The following is a 21,715-nucleotide window of genomic DNA, read 5'->3' as shown; positions in this document are numbered from 1 at the left end:
TAGCTATTTTGGTTTTCCATGACAGGATTTTTCTGTGTAATAGCCCCAGTTGTCCTGGATCGCTATCTGTAGAACAGGCTGGTCTCAAAACTCACCAGCCTCTACCTCCCAAGTGTGCACCACTACCACCCATATATATAAAAACTATATATATAATTTCATTATGGAAATCACTTCAATAGTAATACAGTTGCTATTACAGAATCAAGGGTCTGTAAGATTCCATTTTTATCATAACAATCCTCACCTTTTTATATTTATGTGGATATGTGCATCTTTCAATTGTTCCCTGGGATGCTCCACGATTGACATTTCCTAATCTTTCTTCCAGATGAATCAGTTCCTGAAAGTGAAACATAAATAGTATTAAAACCACAATGACTATTGTCCGTATTGTCAGGGCTTGAGAGGTGGCTCAGTGGTTAGGAGCACTGACTATTCTTCGAGAGTTCAATTCCCAGCACCTAAATGGCAGTTAACAACTGGTGTGGAATAATCCTGTTGTACACTATAAAGATCTGTCACTCAAATTTGTTTAATAAAAGGCTGATTGGCCAGTAGCCAAGCACGAAGTACAAACAGGTCAGCCAAACTAAGGATGATGGGAAGGAGAAGAATCAAGGAGTCACCAGCCAGATGTAGAGGGAACAGAAGATGAATGTGCCAAGAAACTATTAAAGATACTGCCATGTGACTGAGCATAAGTAAGGAATATGGGTTAACTTAAAACGTAAGAGCTAGTTAATAATAAGCCGGAGCTATCAGTCAAACATTCATAATTTATATTAAGCCTCCAATTCAATTATTTGGGAAGTGGATGTTGGGTATTTGGGAACGGGTGAGCACAAGAGAAATGTCTATTTACAATCAACTGTCTGTAACTCCAAGATCAGACAAACATGAAAGCTAGACACCAATGCAAATAAAATAAAATAAAAATAGAGGATGATCAATGCTACAAAGGCAACAAATTTAAATATTCATAACCCTGCAATATAAATACTATAAATGCTGGCAACGCAACACTATCCTGTAAATCAGGTTGTAACCATGTGGCAGTGCAGAAGTCTGGATGTGCACATGGCTGCAGAATCTGAATCCCTTGTACTACATCAAGGAAATGAGCAGTTTTAAGTTATCCAACCAAAGATGAGATCTTCAGCTGCACACAAATTGGCTTTCCTTTCTCTAGACTGTTTCTCTACCAAGAAAGCTCAGTTTTCTTCCCATATGCAAATGGCTCTTCATTGGATTATTTTACTGATTTGGTAGGTTTTTAAATTTTTTATTTTATGCGTATGGATGTTTTGTGTGTAATATTTTTGTGTACCATATGCATGCCTGGTGTCTGAGGAGGCCAGAAGAGGGTACTGAAACCAGAATTATAGACAATTGTGAGCTACCATGTGGTTACTAGGAGTTGAACCCGGGTCCTCTAGAAGAGCAGCAGCCAGTGATCTTAACCACCAAGCCATCTCTTCAGCCCCCTTTTTTGTGTTCTTATAAGAAAAGGCCTTACTATGTAGTGTTACTTAGCCTGCAATTCATTAGGTAGACCAGGCTGGCATAAAACTCACAAGGTTGCCAGGCAGTGGTGGCGCACACCTTTAATCCCAGCACGGAGGAGGCAGAGGATAGTCAGATCTCTGTGAGTTCGAAGCCAGTCTGGTCTACAAGAGCTAGTTCCAGGGCAGGCTCCAAAGCTATATAGAAAAACCCTCTCTCAAAAAACCAAAACCAACTAACCAACAACAACAACGCCCCCTGCCACACACACACACAACTTATAAGGTTATGCTTTTGCCTCTCAAGTGCTTGGATTAAAGGTGTGTACCACCATAACCAGTTCAATAAACCTTATATATTCTTTTATGGTAGATAATTCACATTCAATGTCTTTAAGATATTCACATCCAAAGTCTTTAAACAGTTAAGTTTTGACTTTTAAGATACTCTTCATAAATCTTTGTATAAGTCCCTGAGGCAAAATCGAGAAAAATCAGACATCTGACTGCTTTCTGATTCCCAGCTCAGTGGTCATTCTACTTAATCAACTCTGCACTAAAAATCCAATGGCAAATATCTTCACTTATTTTACTTCATACCTCAAAATTGCCCCTGAAAGGACCTCTGAACGATGTTCCATCCAATCCTGAAGAAATATAACGGATGTGAGGGTAGCCTGCCATGTCAGGAACCTGTTTTTAATACAAGAGATGAAGTCATTAAGATTCGTATTTTACTGCTAACATTGAAGATACTCAACCTCCATTCAAGTAATGAACTCAACTCAAAAGACAATCATGTGTAGCACGAATTCTAATTGCTCTTAATAATAAAAATCTAGTCAGATACAGATGTTAATGAAGAAGAGCAGAGAAGCAAAACAGCCAGTCACTAGTTCTTACCTCTACCTCAGACCTAAGACTGAATGCTCTCTCTATGAAACCTCAGACTGTTTCTAAGACTGAATCCTCAGACTCTATCTGAGCTTCTGTTTACTCTTGTCTCCAGCTCCCTAGTGATGGGATTAAAGGCATGTGATCCCAACTGCTGGGATCACCTTTGTGTGAGCTCTGTTTCTCTTTTAGATAGATTCAATCTCATGTAGCCCAGGGTGGCCTTAAACTCATGGAGAACCATCTCATCTGCTTCAGTCTCCTCAGTGCTGGGATTAAAGGTGTGAGCCACCACTGCCTGGCCTCTATGGCTAACTAGTGGCTTAACTCTGCACTCTGATCTTCAGGCAAGCTTTATTTGTTAGCACAAACAAAAATATCATCACAAACATGACTCTAACTACACATTCTATTAAGAGGAACAATTAAGTGACCCTTAAAACACAAGCTCTCATTTCTGAAAAGATGGTTGAAAGAAATAAGGGAAACAGCTGTTTCATGAGGTAACAAATTTCTTACATGAACTTTGCATATAGTTGGGTATGGTGAGACATACTTAGCCCTGGCTACTCAGAAGGCTGAGGTAGGCTAAGGCAGCTTGAGGCTAGGTCTAGTTTCAAGGTCAGCCTGGGCAACAGTGAAATATACTCTGTCCACCCCACTTTAAAAAAAAAAGTCAGGTGTGGTTGTACACGCCTTTAATTTCCAGCACTCAGGAAACAGAGACAGGTGAATTTCAGGTCAACTTGGTCTAAGTAGTGAGTTCCAGAATTGCCTGGGCTATGTAGAAAAACCTTGTCTCAAAAATAAAACAAAAAATGTCTATGTATATTCAAGCTTAAATTTTTAAGCCCTATGATCTCTTAGTAGTAGCAAACAAACTTAAGAAATTAAAGCTTTTATATGACCATGACAACCTCTCAATAGTAAATAAAGCATGAAATATTCTTGCCTACGTGTAACAGGCTTTTTAAAAAACTGTTTTGTTCAGCTGGGCAGCAGTGGCACACGCCTTTAATCCCAGCACTAGGGAGGCAGAGGCAGGTGGATCTCTGTGAGTTCAAGGCCAGCCTGGTCTACAAGAGCTAGTTCCAGGACAAGCTCCAAAACTTCAGCGAAACCCTGTCTCAAAAAACAAAACAAATAAAAAATTGTTTTGTTCGGTATAGTGAATCCTGAATATTTCAGATTTCATTTTTTGTGAACTGGCCACAAATTTAAATTTATCTGTTACCCCAGAGATACTTGTTCTTTATGGCCATTCAGTGTGCACTAGGAAACTGGCACTGGCTGCTTGGTGCTCCCACTGATGTTGAACAGGCTCTGCCTTCTCTTCTCAGCTTTCCTACATCTATTTAGTGGCATACTTCTGCCACCAGCTTTCTCTCAAGTTTAATGTGGTTCCAAATACAGTTCTCAAGCACCATCTAGGGGTTCTACCCAAGGAAGGCTGTGTTTCGCCTTGTGTCAGGTAAGCTTTGCTCAGATGTGCACTGTAGTGCTACTGCTGCACAATCACTGTGAACAAACCATCACTATATATCAGATCAGTGATCAAACAAATACATGAACAAACCAAGGGTCAAAACCAAAAGACTGCAGCACACTCCATCTTCTCTGTAATGGTTGTGCAGTTACAGCAGCAGTCATCCAAGTGAACTGACTATATGAAGGAGACAGTACCATCCATCTTTATAAATAATCTTCAACATTTTAGCTGAGCAGCGGCGGCACGCGCCATTAATCTCAGCACTTGGGAGGCAGAGGCAGGCGGATGTCTGAGTTCGAAGCCAGTCTGTTCTACAAGAGCTAGTTCCAGGACAGGCTCCAAAGCTAGAGAAACCCTGTCTCGAAAAAAACCAAAAAATTCAACATTTTAAATTGTTTTCTTTACTATTTCCAACATTACTATTATTATTTGTTTTTGGTTTTTGGTTTTATTTTGTTTTTCAAGACAAGGTTTCTCTGTGTAACCCTAACTGGAACTCACGGCCTCTGCCTCCCGCGTACTGAGATTAAAGATGTGCGCCATTACTGCCTGGCTCTCCAGCATTGTTTTTAATCAGCCTGTGCTGAATCAAAACTTACTTATAGGGGCTGAGGAGACGGCTCAGAGATTAAGAGCACTGGCCACTCTCCCAGAGGTCCTGAGTTCAATTCCCAGCACCCACAAGGTGGCCCACAACCATCTGTACACTCCCAGTCTCTCATGGCACATTGTTACCTTATACCCGCAGCTTCACTTATAACCAAGAGCACAGGAAGTAACTGACAACATCCTCCAAGCAACTTAGAAAGAAATTTGCCTCCACATATTCTAAACCTTCCTTTCAAAAAACTTTTCCTGTCTTTTTCCTCTACCTTCTCTTCTCCTACTCAAATTTAGTCTTCTGTTTCCCACCCTGGTCCATACTTAATAGACTACCATTTCTCTTTTTGAACAAGCTGTTCTTTGTACTGGCTTTCTGTCAAGTCAAAATGTTTCTTGTTCCTCCAAACCTCAATGCTCTTAATCCTGGAATTTATACTAAATCTGCCCTTCATAGGCAAGCTACAAGTACTGTATAGTTACTGTCTGCAAGTTCTCATCTTTTTGAAAAAGTCCCACAAGACCTAGCAGTATGTCTCAGTGGTAGAGTGTTTGCCTAGAGAGCACAGGACTCTGAGTTCAGTTTTGCCATGTCAAAAAAGGGGATGGGAGAAGAGAGGGAAGGAGAGGAAACAGAACCATCTCCATTTCTCACTGTTAACCACTGACAAAGCCATTACGATATCAATACTCCCCAAGCTTTATTCTTTCATAAGGCACTAACCGACCACACGTGTTTATGAGAATACTCTAGTTTTGTTTCTCACGTGAGCAGCTGCCATCTGACTGCATCTAAATGCTGTTTCTCCTATCCACTCACCTTCCTGCCGCTTTACACACTCCTCTTCCTTGGATTCCTTAGCACTGAATGACATCTTGTCAGGTTTCAAAAACATATCTTTAGCCTAGATATCTTTCTTAGTGGACACAGCTATCTCAGATTAGTAGGTCTAAAATCTCATCTAATATTTTTCAAGCCATCTAACATTCTCCAATACAATGAAAGGCACTACACTTTTTTACCCACACTAAAAACCTGGAGCCATCCTAAGAATTACTCACTTACTACACTGTGCCCTGGTGCTTTTCCTGCCATCTGCCAGTGTTTTTTTTTTTTTTAAACCAGTTTTTTTTTTTAATTTTTTATTTAAAAGTTTTTTTTTCCCATTTTACATACAAACCCAGTTTCCCTTCACTCCACTTCTCCTGCTCACCCCCACCTTCCTCCCACCCACTTCAGAAAGGGTAGGGTCTCCCATGGGGAGTCTGTCAACAAAGTCTATCAGTACTTTTATTTCAGAAACTTACTAAACTTTACTCTTCTACCAAAACATTTCTACCAAAACATTTAAAGGAGTTTCCTTCTCCCACCTCTAAATCTGCTTTTCCCAGGGGCTGGAGAGATGATGGCTCAGGGGTTAAGAGCTTTGCCTGCTCTTTCAAAGGTCCTGAGTTCAATTCCCAGCAACCACATGCGCTCACAACCATCTGTAATGAGATTTGGTACCTTCTTCTGGCCTGCAGGGACACATGCAGGCAGAACACTGAATACATAATAAATAAATAAATCTTTAAAAAAAAATCTGCTTTTCCCATAATTGAGATGTGTTCTTTTCAAGTATAATCACATTAAATCACTCAAAAAGCATAAATATAATCAAAACATCTCAGCTGAGAGGCAGAGGCAGGCATATCTCTGAGTCTGAGGCCAGTCTGGTCTACATACTGAGTGCAAGGACAGCCAAGGCTACAGAAAGAGACCCTATCTCAAAATAAAACAAGAGCAACAACAAACTCCCCTTCTGTGGCTGCTGAGACCCAGTTTCCTGTCAAAGCAGCTTTGTGTTCTCATTCTCTCCTTCTTAATTCCTTCCTTCCTCCCCTCCTCCTTTAACCCCCTCCTCCCTACTCCATCTCTCTGGTGGTGAATACAGGCTCACAAGAGCTGGGCAAATGCTGGCACTGAGCTACCCTAGCTGGCACATCTGGAGACACAAGCTTACGTGGACTCTTAGTCCTTGGTGCTGTTAGACAGCTCCTGACCAGTATCAACCTCTGCAAAGGCAGCACCCTGAAGTCCACAGAAGCCTAGGACAAGGGACAATGAGTACTCTCTACAGTGCCTTCTGTACAACAGAGAACGTCCTTTTCTCCTCACATCTGTATCTAGTTTTATAGTGATTTTTTTCAACATTGTGGCAACACAATCTGCACCTGTGAGCGAGAAGCAGCAACAGCATGATGGCATCAAAGCAGACCCAATCCACTGCTGGCAAATTCACTGATGCACGTGTCTCAGTGACAGCAGGTCATGTTCATCTCAATCGGTGTGCAGAAAAGTTCACTTCTCAGCATTTTGTACATCAAGAGTATATTTTACAACAGACTCAGATTTCAATATATCTAATATCTTTTCATAGTACCATATCTAACTAATTAGTGGAATGATTTCTAAATTCTAGCAAAATATCTACTGTACTGAAATATTTTAATACAATATTTAATTTAGAATGAAAAGTTACTTTTAGAAGGCAAATCCATCAGAATGTTTAAAATTCCATTTTACCATTAAAGGAAGTGCTCCTAATTGTAGGTGATGAAGTCGAGGAGGGGCATGATAATGGGCCAAGTGAGGGTGCAGTGCGCCAGGCGTGTAGGTAGCTGCAGTCACTCCAGCTTCAATCCCCAGTTCCCTAAGAAAGAGCAAGAGCAGTTATCTTTGTGCCTTCCTTACAGTCTCTTTACTGCCAAGAGAAATAGAAGCAATTTCAATAATCCTTATGTTTCTTTACTTATAAAGTTAAGGCAAATGTAACTTAGACCCTTCCCCCCAAATTTTACTAATAACTTCAAGTATATTTCAGAAATAAATGTTCAAAAAGCTCCATTTTGTGAGTATAAGCAGAAAAGCTTTTTAATTCAGTTTCACTCAGTCATAAAAGCAGGACAGACAGAGTGGTTCCTAGAGTCCCTTCTAATCAACCTGGCTCTCCTCAAGGAGCACACCAATAGAGCTGACTTTGTTGGGCCTTCAGAATGTGACACATGCTCCCCAGGCCTTTGTTTGCTGGGTTCTTGGTGTCGGTGACAATTACAAGAGCTTCTACACCTAAAACCTTGAGCAGTGACCCCACAAGAAGGGCAGACATGGTACATAATGAAGCTCTACTTGCTTACTCCTACTCTGTGCTGCTGCAATGACTGCAAGTGAATTAAAATGAAAATGTAATGAAAACCCATTTCACTACTCCAGAACAAACTAGGTTTCTCTTTTCAATGGTGGACACTGCAAGTGAAGCAAACATAACCATGACAAGGGAGGTAGAAAAGGAAGTCAGGCAAGCATGGTTGCATCAGGAGTCTGACCACAGCAGACACTAATGAAAACAGAAGAAATACTCTACTCCTTGCTGTGGAATAATTCTTCTGTACCTTGTGAAGATGTGTTGTTTTCATTATTAATAAAAAGCTGATTGGTCAATAGCTAGCCAGGATTTTTGAGGCAGAGAAAATGTTAGGGAGAAGGACGGAGTCAAGGTAGTTTGAGGAGGCAAAGAACACATAGGATTGGAAGTAAATAGATGAGGTAAATGAGCCTTGGGGCAGCAAAAAGATGAACAGAAATGGGTTAATTTAAGGTGTAAGAGTTAGCTAAATACAAGCGTAAGCTATAGGCTTAGCATTTATAATTAAGTCTCTGGTTATTTGGGAGTAGCTGGCAGGACAGAGCTGATTGGAGGTCTAGATGGAAAACTCCACATACAAGTCCTCTCAACTATATAAAGAATTTGTCAAAGTCAAACACGGTTGTAGAGAACTGAAGAGTGTGGCTAGGAAGGAGAGGCACACGGGAACACAGGCTATAATCAACAGATGCAAGCATTCACTTCAACAGGACTAAGTTCTGGGTTTCTACAGCATCTCCTCATAGCTGAGTAGAAAGCAATAGATATACACTCAAAACTGTTTAAAGGGGGATTTTTAAATGCCATCATATTAAATGATAAATATTGAGGTATGGATACACTAATTAACATGAGTTATCATTCTGCAATGTTCCCAGTCCATACAGTTATTACCTGGCACAAAAGAAACAAAATCAACAGCTGTTTTCCTGCTTCCAGAGACTCCCGCCCCAGAACTCAAGATCTTCCTCTGTCTTTCCAGACTTCACTCCCCAGACAGTTCCTCCCAGCAGAACTGTCCCTCCACACAGCTGCTCTCTGTGATATGCATTCCACTATAAGGGATTTCTCCCCAGTTTTACTAGAAGCTGCTTAGCACAGTTTGAAATAAGTAAAATACTGACCAGGCAGTTCTCTCTGGAGCCTGGCGAGGATGTGAGGACATGGTTTGAGGCACATGAATATGATGCCCATGGCCATAGTTTGGGTGCATCCTGTGTGGATGGGGCGGGGGACGTTCATGTGCCCGCCTGGAAACACAGAACACAAAAAGACCACTGGAAATAAGTGAATAATTGGTTATTTCTTAATGTGAAAAAAACTTGTTAAAATTATGAAAATATATAAATAATCATGACAAAATTTATACTTATAAACATGTACCATAAATTATTAAATTAAAAAACACATGAAATTCTCCACACAAACTTACTGCTCATTTACTCTACTATCTCCAATCTATTAACATCCCAGACTCCAGGAATGGTGGTGAAAGCACTTAATCCCAGGATTTGGGAGCCAGAGGCAGCCGGGTCTCTTTAAGTTTGAAGCTAGCCTGGTCTACATAAGTAGTTCATGGTCTGCCAAGGCTACACAGTAAGATCCTTAAAACAAAACGAAAACATTCCACAAAAATGGTAATTTAGGCATTCCCTTAAAACTTCTACAATAGGTATTTTAATTAGGAGAACAGCAGAATGGAAATAAAACTTTAAAAAGTGTGTTTAAACCAGTTAGCTACTTCACATAAACATATAAAGCAGGACAAGAGAAAATTTTATTTTACTACAATCATTAAAAAAATCCAATCATTTTAATAAGAATATGAGGAGTCCCCCCCCACCCCATCCCCACACACACCGCCCCTTGGAGACAGGTCAAAAGACAGTTTGCAGGAATCTGTTTTCTCACTCCATCACTTAGCCCTGGAGATCAAGCTCAGGTTCTCAGGCTTGACAGTAAGCACCTTTATCCACTGAGCCATCTTGCTGGCTTCATTGACATTTTCTATAAAGGCTGACCATTAAAACATCAGTATGTTTTATAGTCATACGATCTATGAAAAAACTAACCAGGTAGGTCTTTGTCATTCCAAAAATGTAGGACAATATGTGAATAAAAAAGTTAAGCTGTTTCTTAATAAAACTTTATTTACAAAAATTGACAGTGCATTGGGCCACAACCCAATGTCCTAATAATTCATAAATCAGATGATTGTGAATACCAAATCCTGAATTGTCAAAAGAAAACATTTTCTTATTATAAATATGGGGGACTATACTATTAGAAGGTTATTAAGACTTTGTTAAGACTGGAGCTTATGTGGCCCAGGCTGGTCTTGAATAGAATTCTGATCCTCCTCTACTTTCCACCTCCAAGTAGGGCATCATGCCTAGTCCTTATGCAATGCAGAGTACTAAATTCAGGGCTTCAAGCATGCCAGGCAACCCCTTCCCCCAACTGAGCTATACTCCAAGCTTTCATGTCAGTTTCTGTTTTTTGTTTTTTTCTTTTTGAGACAGGGATTCTCTGTAGCTTGGGAGCCTGTCCTGGAACCAGCTCTTGTAGACCATGTTGTAGACCTTGAACTCACAGAGATCTGCCTATATCTGCCTCCCAAGTGCTGGGATTAAAGGCGTGTGCCACCACTGCCAAATTCTATGTCAGTTTTTGAAACTTCTTGTTGTTTGTTAAAGACAGGGTTTCTCTGAGTAGCCTTGGCTGTCCTGGAAGTAGCTTTGTAGACCAAGCTGGCCTTGAACACATAAAGATCTGCCTTTCTCTGCTCCTGAGTGTTGGGATTAAAGGCGTGTGCCACCATCACCCACCCAGTTTTAGAAAGTTCTATTACTATTCTTTCCTCTTATTAATAACATGATAAATCAAATCAAATCAAATCTTAGACATTTTTCAATCTTGTTCTTCAGAATCAAAGTTGATATCAATCATTAGAAACACAGACTTATTTGCTTGAAGACACTCACATGGTCAACATATACAATGCAGGATAGGACACAATAAAGTTATTTTATGGTTGGCAACTCTCCAGCTGGGGATAAAGCTCAGCCAGTGGTAGACACTAAAGATTTTCTATAGTAATTCTGTCTTGTTTTATGTGACCATAAACCCACTAGGTATGATGGTGTATGGCTAAGGAAGGAGGTTCATAAATTCAAGAACAGTCTGGTCTGTACAGTGAAACCTAGTTTCAAAACACAAAAGATTTCATATGTGAAAGATCAAAGGAACAAGAAGGAAAGCAAGCACAATTTCCTTAAAACCAGGAGACCTACGTTGGATGCTGCATCATCCTCCTCCTCTGAACTTCCATCCTCTGCATCACTTCATGAGGGTGCAGTCTCTGGGCTGGAGGTGCTGGGGCTGGAATATGGTGTGAAATTGGCTGGTGAGCTGGAGGAAGATGCTGAGGGATGGGTGCAGCTGTACTGCCTAAATGAGTTGGGGGTGGGGGTGCCACAGGGTGAGATGCTGCATGAGAAGATATCTGAGGATGGAAAGCATGTACGGGATGAGGAATAACATAATCCACTTGAGGGGGAGGCTGAGTCTGAGGAGGGGCATTTCCATGAGAGTGAGGGCAACCCGAGGCTTGATGGTGCAGTGGTCTTGTTAAGGAAGCATCTGCAAGAAAAGTGTTTCCTGTCAATACATATACATCTACTTCATTAACAGCATTACAATGTACAACAATCTATTATGAGACCGAACTAAAATTTTTGGAAAAAATACCCTGATAAAAACTGATAAATGCTGAGATGACATCCCTATGTGTTGTTCCCTCTTCGCTCCCCCCTCCCCACATGCATGCACTCTCAGACCACATATACAGTAAAATTTATGAGTTTTCTATCAGAAAAAATTACCTTAAATACAGATAGCTGCTAATAAAACACCCTTGTAAAGGTTACCATAATTAATATACTCATCTATAAGACATAGTATACGTATAAACTGACCTCACACAATCAACCTAACATTTAATAAAAGATTTAATTTTCATTATTTTTACTTAGACATGTGGGGTGTGTGTGTGTCTTAGTGACTGCTGTATGTTTAGGTGCCCATGGAGGCCTGTGGGGCCACTGGAACTCCTGGAGCTGGAGCTACATGTCGTGGGCGCTAGAAACCAAACTTGGGTCCTCTGGAAGAAGAGTATACATTCTTAACCATCACTCCAGGGCCCTAAATTTTTTGTTTTTCGAGATAGGATTTCTCTGTATAGCCCTGATTGTCCTAGGACTCACTCTGCAGACTAGGCTGGGCTCTAACATGGAGATCTGCCTGCCTCTGACGCCTGAGTGCTGGGCCTAAAATTTTTAAGTAAATATGAGGGCTTGGAGACATGGCTCAGAGGACCAGGGTTCAATTCCTAGCATCTATATGGCAGAACACAACTGTCTGTAACTCCAGTTCCAGGGGATCCGGCATCATCACACAGACATACAGGCAAAACACCAATGCACATTTTTTAAAAAAAGGTAAATATGATAAGAAAAATAATTTATTTTCTAATCACTTGCTTTTTTTCCCCACAATTATTGATTTGTATTCTTAGACTGTTTATTTGGCATTTTCCTATTTATTTAAAGTACTATTTGTCTTTGTGGAAATTTTGTAATAAAAAGTATAGACATTTTTCCAAATTCTCTTTATTCTCCTATCAAATGAGTTTTTGTTTTTCTGCAGCCAGTTGTCCTGTCCATAAACTGGAGAGGGGGAAGACTACAGGACACAACAATACAAATGAAAATGTTTTTCCATTAATTATAACTTTTTGTTGTTTTTTGATACAGTGCCTTGCTACATAATCCAAATTGACTTCAAACTTGCAACCTTCCCACCTCTGCCTCCTGGGTGCTGGAATTCAAGCATGCAGCTACTTCCTAAACATGTATCACTTCCCTTAATGATTTACCGTCAGAGTGCTGTACAGAGGAAAGGGAATCTCAGTCTCCTAAACACGAGTGTGCAACACTTCTATTGCTGACCTTGCCTTCCACACCTCATGTCCCAGCCTGTGCTACAGACAGATAAGGCACGTAGGTCAGGAAAATGCCACAAAGTAAGCCCTTAACAAGATGCTTTCTCTCATATCTTCAATAAAAATCTTTACATTTCTAAGTCATTGTTGGAATACTCATCTCTCTTACCAAAAAACCTGCATCTACTTGACTTTTAAAAAAAAAAGTCAATCTATGCAGAATGTGCCATCTACAATCTCAGCTCCTAGAAAGGTGAGACTGAAGGAGAATCTTAAATTCAAACCAAGCTGATCAACACAGTGAAAAAAGGAAAAAAAAAAAAAACAGAAATAAGAAACCTTGGATTTTAGTACAAACTTCATTTCATTGGAAAGTGTGTTTGTTTGTGTGTTTCAAGACAGGGTTTCTCTGTAGCTTTGGAGCCTGTCCTGGAACTTGCTCTGTAGATCAGGCTGGCCTCGAACTTACAGAGCTCCATCTGCCTCTGCTTCCCAATTGCTGGGATTAAAGGTACGCACCACCATGCCCAGCAGAACAGTATTCTTTAGTGAGTCTGCACATTTTTGTGTGTGTGCACACATGGACATACTAGTGTGTGTATGTAAGCCAAAGTTTGACATCAAGTGTCATTCTTACTAACTTTTGTGCTAGCTAGTTTTATGTCAACTTGACACAAGCTAGAGTTATCTAAAAGGAGGAAACCTCAATTGAGAAAATGCCTACCTAAGATCGGGCTGTAGGGCATTTTTTAAATTAGTGACTACAGGGGGAAGACGCAGCCAATAGTAGGTGGTGCCATCCCTGGGCTGGTGGTCCTGAGTTCTATAAGAAGGTGGGCTGAGCAAGCCAGGAGAAGCAAGCCAATAAGCAGCACTCTTCCATGGCCTCTGCATTAGCTCCTGTCTCCAGGTTTCTGTACTGTTTGAGTTCTAGTCCTGACTTCCTTCATGGACTATGGACTATGTTGTGCAAGTGTAAGCCAAATAAACCCTTTCCCCCTCAAGTTGCTTTTGGTCATGGCGTTTCATTGCAGCAATAGAAACCCTAAATAGGATAACTCTATTTGTTGAGAGGTTTTCACATTGGGAAGTGGGGTTCATTGATTCAGTGCACTTAAGTCTGTTGGCCAATAAACCTTATCTTCCAGCACTTGGATTGTAGGCACATGCCACTATACTAAGCTTTCCATGGGTTCTGGAAATAGAACTCAGGTCCTCATGCTTGCATGGGAAGCACTTTACTGACCATCCTCTCCTAACCTGTCATTTGAGGATGATATAGTGCTCTAGTTTGGAGTATGGTTACCTTATAGTTTATCAACAGAGGACTATCTTCAAGTCATTTTTTAATTCAATTTTTAAAAATTTATTTGTATTTTGTATACACTGGTGTTTTGCCTGCATATATGTCTGTGTGAGGGTGTCAATTCCCTGGAGTTATAGACAAGTTAGTTTTGAACTGCTTTGTGGGTGCTGAGAATTGAACCTGGGCCCTCTAGAAGACCAGCCAGTGCTGTGCCATCTCTCCAAGTTATTATATTTTTTAATTCGTAAAACTGTATTTATTTGTGTGTCAGTGGGCACACCTGAGGGCATATGTGTGGAGGGCAGGGGAACACTTGGTTGTATTAATACATCATTTATTTATTTGGTTATTTTTTTCCACCATTTACTTATTTGTTAGTTTGAGATAGGGTAGGGTCTTGCTATGTAGCCCGACCTTGCATTCACAGAGATCTACCTGCCTCTGCCTCTGGAGTGGTGGTACTCCCAAAATGGTTTATAATTTTTAAAACTATTTTGTTTGCCCACCTTCATGTTTCAAACAATTTTTCTGAAAGTCTTTTTTATTAAATCAACGCTTTGCTCTTCAAGAGGGCACACAGCTCCAGAACTCAGGTGACAAAGAAGTTACTTGTTACGCTATTTCTAATTCCTAATCACCTTTCTCCAACTCACACCAAGCATCTTTCAGAGCTTTCCAACACACCACACTTACAAGTTTTACAAAGTCAGTTCTGTTTTTGAATGGGTCCCCTTACCTCTTCAGTGAGCATTCTAAGAGATGACTTATGTAACAAGCACAGACTGCTGCCTATACAGGCTACCTGCTATTCATTCCCATTCCTTTTCAGTCACTTTTAATTATGTTTTGGTTTGGCTTCTCATCACAGGGTCTCACTAGGTAGCCCAGAATAGCCTCAACCTTAAGATATTATTCTGTCTCAACCTCTCAAGTGCTATGATTACAGGCATGTGCCACAATGTCCAGCAGTTTTTGCTCTTTTTGAAGCAGAAGAAAAGTTTTGCTCTGTGGCCCAGCTTGGCCTTAACCTCCCAATACCCTGCCTCCAACTCTTAAGTGCTGGCATTACGAGCATGCACCACCATAGTCCATCTTCTGTTGGAAGTTATGGGTGTTCTCACCAATCAGAAAAATCTGTTTAAGTATATAGATGCCTATCAATTACACATTAATGTTTAATTTCCTTTTGAAATTGTTTCCTGCCGGGCGGTGGTGGTGCACGCCTTTAATCCCAGCACTCGGGAGGCAGAGGCAGGCAGATCTCTGTGAGTTCGAGGCCAGCCTGGTCTACAAGAGCTAGTTTCAGGACAGGAACCAAAAGGCTACGGAGAAACCCTGTCTCGAAAAATCCAAAAAAAGAAAAAAAAAAAAAAAGAAATGAAATTGCTTCCTAAAAGCTCCACTTGCCACAGAGAAGGGAAGCTTCTTCAAGCTGCGGTGGCACTAACAATGGACATCCAGAAAGACATTCAATCCCCAAAGCAACAGCCAATAATATACTCGTGGAGAGTGTCACACTGGAAATGAAGTAAAATCCAAGGATCCAATGAGATGTAGAGAATGTGGATACAGAATAAAGTTCAAGAAAAGGACTAAAAGATCGGCTGTTTGGTTTTATTTAGGCTTTTCAAGACAGGGTTTCTCTGTGTAAACAGATCTATCTGTCCTGAAACTCACTGTATAAACAGTTTATATAGTTTATATAGGCTGACCTCGAATTCACAGAAATCCGCCTGCCTCTGCTTCCCTAATGCTGGAATTAAAAACGTGTGCCACAGCTGCCCAGCCAGATTGGTGGGTTCTGATGCTCAATGAAACATGGGAAATCAGGAAAATCTTCATTCATGTTTATATTTGCCCCATTGATGTTTCTTTTATTGTATAGCGTTTCACTTAGCTTATTTATGAATACAACACTTTACCTATAATACCTTGTAGAAATGCAATTATACTCTGTATAAAAGAAATTTTGGTTAAAAAAAAAAAACCAGATCTACTTGTCACTTATAGTATGAAAACTGCTTAAACTTTGTATTTACTACACCAAGTATTTGTTAAGCTTCAACTTCATAATTAGCTGAGACTCAATCAAGGTACTATGTTACATAGCTCAAGGAGAGTTATCAATTTAAGGCTATCTAATGGATTCCAATTTCCTTAGAGTTGCCATGCCGAGTAGTTGTAGATGCTCATAACAAATGAACATACAATTCTTTTTCCAAACAGCAAGTCATTCTGTCAAAGCCCTCTCTTATGCCTTAGTTAACTCAGAATTCTATGAATAAAATTTGAGAATTTTGAATAAAATTTCCTTTATTGTGCCTAGAAATATTACAAAACTTTCACATTTCTTCTGTTACTCTTAAAAACTAAAGTATTTACCTTAAAACTTCCTTGCTTACAAATGTAAGGTGCTACTCAATACATCTCAACTTCACAGACAACTGTATGGAAAAAGTAATTCCCATTTTTAAGCCAAATAAATGACAAACTATGATTACTCTAATTCAATGGAGGAATTACAAGGTTCATTTACATACTCTATTTCTTTGCCCATAAAATTTATACTTACAAGGAGGTGGCATATAATGCCGACATGATGAGAGAGAAGGCTGTGGAGGTGGCTGGGGCTGGGGCTGCGCAACCAAGCTTGAACCATAGCCATCTATTGCTAAAGGCTGAGTCGGGGCAGCAGCAGCCTGGTGGCCAAAGACTGCAGCTCGGGAAGAAGAGACAGGACAGCAGGGGTCGAAGGCAGATGCACCATGGAAACCCCCACTTCCATGAGTCCTGAGAGCGCTGCTGCTCAGATCAACTGGCAATGCCTGCTGGGTAAAGAACAATTAAGAGTTTACCTTTCTAAAGTTTTATAAAAATATTTCATGTCACATGACAAAATATCCCTGGTGCTCTCTAGGAAAACCAGATATTCAAATAATTTGGAAATGGTAATTCTTTGTATGAGAAAAATCAAACACAAAGATAATACCATACAAAGCCTAAACTTTAAAATTAGCATTTTACACATAAAATGTGAAATCGGCTCTATTTAAATGAAGTATAAGATACAAGATAAACATTTAACTAATATGTTATTTATGACTTTTGGGGGGGTTAAAGAGATAGCTCATTGGTTAAAAACACAATACTTTTGTAGAAGACCTAGGCTTGATTCCCAGCACCCACAGTAAGTAGTTCCCAACTACCTGAAACTCTAGTTCCAGAGGATCTGATGCTCCTTTTATGACCTCCCTGAACATTTGCATGAATGTGGTACACAGAGACAAGTAGGAATATATACATAAACATAAAATAATCTGAAAACGTTTTAAAGATTTATTTATTACATTATGCACAACTGAGACCAAAAGAAAAGAGGGTTTGAAAGCAGACCTGCTTTCCTCTAAACTCTAATCAGAACTGTAGTGCTCCTTGAACAGCATGCTTGCTATTAGAACCTGTGTGTCCAAACTTTCGCATTATTTTATAACATTCAACTAAAACTCTTATGGGGGGGGCTCAAGGCATGGTGATACTTAGGAGACAGAGGCAGGAGGATGTCTGTAAGTTAGAAGCTAGTCTGATCTACATAGTGAGTTAGGAAAAGTTAACATTTTCTCTCCTCAAAGCATGTGACTTAAAAAGTCCAAAGTACACACTAGGGTAACTTTCATTAATAACAATTAGTAGTTCAGAATAACTACAAAAGTCTTTAGTTCCCTACATAGAAATGATGACTGTTTGTGATGGACATGCAGGCTATTCTGTTGATCACCATGCATTATATATACATGTATCAAATTACTACACAGAGGAATATACACAACTATGTGCTAGTTAAAACCCTAAATAATTGCTGGACAATAGTGGTATACACTTTTAATCCCAGCACTCTGGAGGCAGAGACAGGCAGATCTGGGAGATTGAGGCCAGCCTGGTCTACAAAGTGAGTTCCAGGATAGCCAAAGGTACACAAAGAAACACTGTCTCTAAAAAACAACTTCTCCCGAAGTAAAATCCCAAGCAAATACTAGGATCTTACTCTAAAGCAAATTCTAAAGCAAGAATTGCCTGCCCCCCTCCTTAAGTAATTTAAAGATGTTGTCTACCAGTTAGGCTCAGTATACTTGTAGCTATCCAAAGAAAGTAAAGCCAGGTGTGGTTAATATACCTGTCTTTGAGCCGACACACTAACGATTTTATCTCCAAAGAGTCACATGTGGCTAGGAAGCTATGAGTTTGATTTCTCCAGAAACCACATGACAAGTTAAGTGCACACCTATAACCTCAGCCCTGGAGAGGCAGAAAGGGTGATTCTGGGGTTCATACTATTAGTACCAGACTGTTAAACATAAGACAACTGTGAACTAAGCCAACCTTTCCTTTAAATCAGTGATTCTCACCTTCCTAATGCTGCTACCCTTTAATACAGTTCCTCATGTTGTGGTGATCCCCAACTATAAAATTATTTTTGTTGCTACTTCAAAACTATAATTTTGCTACTGTTAGGAATCTATGTTTTCTGATGGTCTCAGGCAACCCCTGTGAAAGTGTCGTCCTACCCCCGCCCCCACCTCACACAGGGGTCACGACACACAAGTTGAGAAACACTGCTCTAAAGTGAACAGAATTGTAATAATTTAAACTTTCTACACCAAGATTTAATTTAAATTCACAATAAATTAGTCCCTTTTAGCATTCAAGAATATGACTTATACTCACTTTGACAGCACTACACACACATCACTGGAAACTCTTTCTGAAGGCAACACAAGTGTATGTGTGTGTGTGTGTGTGTGATGTGGGAGTGATTTCTTTCTAATCTGTTGCTTTCATTGGTTAATTAATAAAGAAACTGCCTTGGCCCATTTGATAGGCCAACCCTTAGGTGGGCAGAGTAGACAGAACAGAATGCTGGGAGAAAGAAGCTGAATCAGGCAGTCGTCATGATTCTCCCACCCGACACAGCCGCAGGTTAAGATCTTCCCTGGTAAGCCACCTCGTGGGCTACACAGATTATTAGAAATGGGTTAGATCAATATGTAAGAGCTAGCCAATAAGAGGCTGGAACTAATGGGCCAGGCAGTGTCCAAAAGAATACAGTTTCTGTGTAATTATTTCGGGGCATAAGCTAGCCGTGCGGGCGGCCGGGTGCCAGGAATGCAGCCCCGCCACTCCTATTACAACAGAGTGGCGCCCAACCGAAGACGGATGCCCCAACGGTACAGAGGAACTTTGGGTGACTGTACAGGCAGCGAGATGTCTCTGTCATTTCTAGAATTTTGGATTTCTTGTTTGCTTAGGTAATATTATATCCTTCTGGAGTCTTTGATAGAGTTGAAGAATGGTTAGTTATAGTTATTGTTTTCCTTAGTTATGATAAAAGATAAAATAGATAAAAATATTGTAACTGTAATTCTTGCTTGATAACTGTTTTGTTTTATGTAATTTTGCTATGTTAAAGTTAAAGCCTTTTTTGTTTAAACAGAAAAAGGGGAAATGATGGAGGTGGGTCTTGTATCTTATCTGTTGCTTTCAATGGTTAACTAATAAAGAAAACTGCTTGGCCTGATAGGACAGAAAATTAGGCGGAGTAGACAGAACAGAATGCTGGGAGAAAGAAGCCGAGTCAGGCAGTCGCCATGATTCTCCCACTCCAGACAGATGCAGGTTAAGATCTTTCCTGGTAAGCCACCTTGTGGTGTTATAGGGATATTAGAAATGGGTTAGATCAATATGTAAGAGCTAGCCAATATAAAGTTAAAACTAATGGGCCAACCAGTGTTTAAAAGAATACAGGGGGGCTGGAGAGATGGCTCAGAGGTTAAGAGCATTGCCTGCTCTTCCAAAGGTCCTGAGTTCAATTCCCAGCAACCACATGGTGGCTCACAACCATCTGTAATGGGGCCTGGTGCCCTCTTCTGGTCTGCTAGCATACACACAAACAGAATATTGTATTCATAATAAATAAATAAATAAATAAATAAATAAATATTTAAAAAAAAAAAAAAAAAAAAAAGAATACAGGTTCCGTGTAATTATTTCGGGTAAAGCTAGCCGTGCGGGTGGCCGGGTGCCAGGAACGTAGTCGGCCGCTCCCTATTACAACGTGTGTGTGGGAGGGAGGGAGGGAGGGAGGGAGGCAGAGAGAGAGGGAAAGAGAGAAGAGAGAAAATTATGGGTGAAAGCCACACACCTGGTCATGGTAGCTGGAACCAGAGCTGCTATTTGCACCACAAGGAGCCTGTACTTGAGGAGGTCTTTCCACAGGACAAGCGGGATCACTGAAGGAAGGAGAAACTGGGACCGCTGGGTGGGGAGTATGGTGGTGGTGGTGGTGATGCTGAAAATGGTGGCCATGTTGCTGAAAACAACTTGCGTGAGGATGTGCTAATGCGTGGTGACTCTGTGAAGTCCCTCCGCATGGCGAGTGCTGGGGACAGCAGGAAGGGAGCCTTGGCATTGCAGGAGGGCCCGTTTCCGGAACAGCACTGGATGTAGTTCTCCTCGAGTCATCTTAAACGGAAACAAATGCAAATCATGATCAAATACCATGTCACAAAAATAAGTACTGTGTATTAATCTGTAAGTAAGATTTAATGTGACAGTGGGATGGTGAGATTCATTAGTGAGTTAACAGACTTGCTGCTTAAGTCTGACCATCTGAGTTATATCCCTGGGACCTACACAGTGGAAGGAGAGACGACTACCTCAAGTTGTCATCTGAATTGTATGCATATACACATACAAAAAAATCAATCAATTGATGTAATTTTTAAAATAAATATGAATGTGATGGTGCCATATGCTTAACATACAGAGTATGCAACTCTGTGTAGTCTCCACTAAGACTTTTCTGAAAATACAAATTCTTCAGAGGGTGCATATGTATCATGATGTATAAATCTGACAAGAGATTATCTTTTTTTTAATACTTGTTATCAATAAATTTTCAGAAATATCATGTGAATTCTTATACTTTATGTTACAAAGGAAAAGATATGAATCCCTCCAGTCAGTATCACCAATCACTTTCCCACATTGCACAGGTTGGGTACCTGTACTTGAGGCCATCCACCTCAGTGAATGAATATCTGACTGGACCACTATCTGCCAATCTTTTCATTTGCTTATTTTTATAATCTTATTATTATTATTACTATTTTTTACTATGTGTTCTATAGTGGAGGGGACACATGTTATATATTGAATGCTAGAATGAAGATTGTCTTATCCTAGTGGGAGAAAAACACGTGATAACACAGTATCAACTCAATGACTATTTGCTGAACATATAAATACAGCAGATGGGAAGCATAATTCAAGCACATGCACATGCTATAGAAGTGAGCTATGCTGAGTATGGTAAGTTTGAAGGTGACCCCCGAATGGTCCAGGGGAGAGGTCCAAGAATGGTTAGCTATAAAGTTTAAAACAAGGAGAATGGTGTTTGTTTTTTTTAAATCACGGGATGAAAGTCACCAGCTTCCTGGTGATGGGTGTAAACAATGCAATTCTGGAACAGGAGGGCCAAGGAAAGGCCTGGGAAGAAGACAAGAAGATTGTCACCAGACGTATAGTGCCTGCTTAGTCACTCTAGGTGAATGCACTTGCCACTGAGTCTGAGGACCTGTGTTTAATTCCTGGACCCCATACTGTGGAGAGAACTGACTTCCCCAAGTTGCCCTGTGACTTCCACATTCACCATGCACGTGTGCACACATACACACACAA

At 40.3% G+C, this 21,715-nt stretch overlaps 1 protein-coding gene across 5 annotated transcripts in view; it reads right to left on the bottom strand.

The window, feature by feature from the left end:
- Positions 1–21,715, bottom strand: part of Rnf111 (ring finger protein 111) — a 78,802-nt gene that overhangs the window by 4,862 nt on the left and 52,225 nt on the right. For 3 of the 5 annotated variants that reach the window (XM_041679601.1, XM_041679605.1, XM_041679602.1), the window contains exons 6-12: positions 20,178–20,497; positions 16,554–16,809; positions 10,967–11,315; positions 8,798–8,923; positions 7,055–7,181; positions 2,106–2,198; positions 248–343 (exon numbers count right to left, since the gene is read on the bottom strand). In XM_041679601.1, the coding sequence (XP_041535535.1) occupies positions 248–343; positions 2,106–2,198; positions 7,055–7,181; positions 8,798–8,923; positions 10,967–11,315; positions 16,554–16,809; positions 20,178–20,497 (1,367 nt within the window). The remainder of the gene's footprint in view (positions 1–247; positions 344–2,105; positions 2,199–7,054; positions 7,182–8,797; positions 8,924–10,966; positions 11,316–16,553; positions 16,810–20,177; positions 20,498–21,715) is intronic. The other 2 variants (XM_041679603.1, XM_041679606.1) reach the window with 1 other exon arrangement.

This window comes from Microtus oregoni, unplaced genomic scaffold (assembly GCF_018167655.1).
Source record: "Microtus oregoni isolate MIOR12 unplaced genomic scaffold, Mior012 000032F_ref0000030, whole genome shotgun sequence".
In the NCBI taxonomy this organism is placed as follows: Eukaryota; Metazoa; Chordata; class Mammalia; order Rodentia; family Cricetidae; genus Microtus; species Microtus oregoni.
The sequence above is the reverse complement of the archived record's forward strand: the minus strand, read 5'-3'. Positions and strand labels throughout refer to the sequence as shown.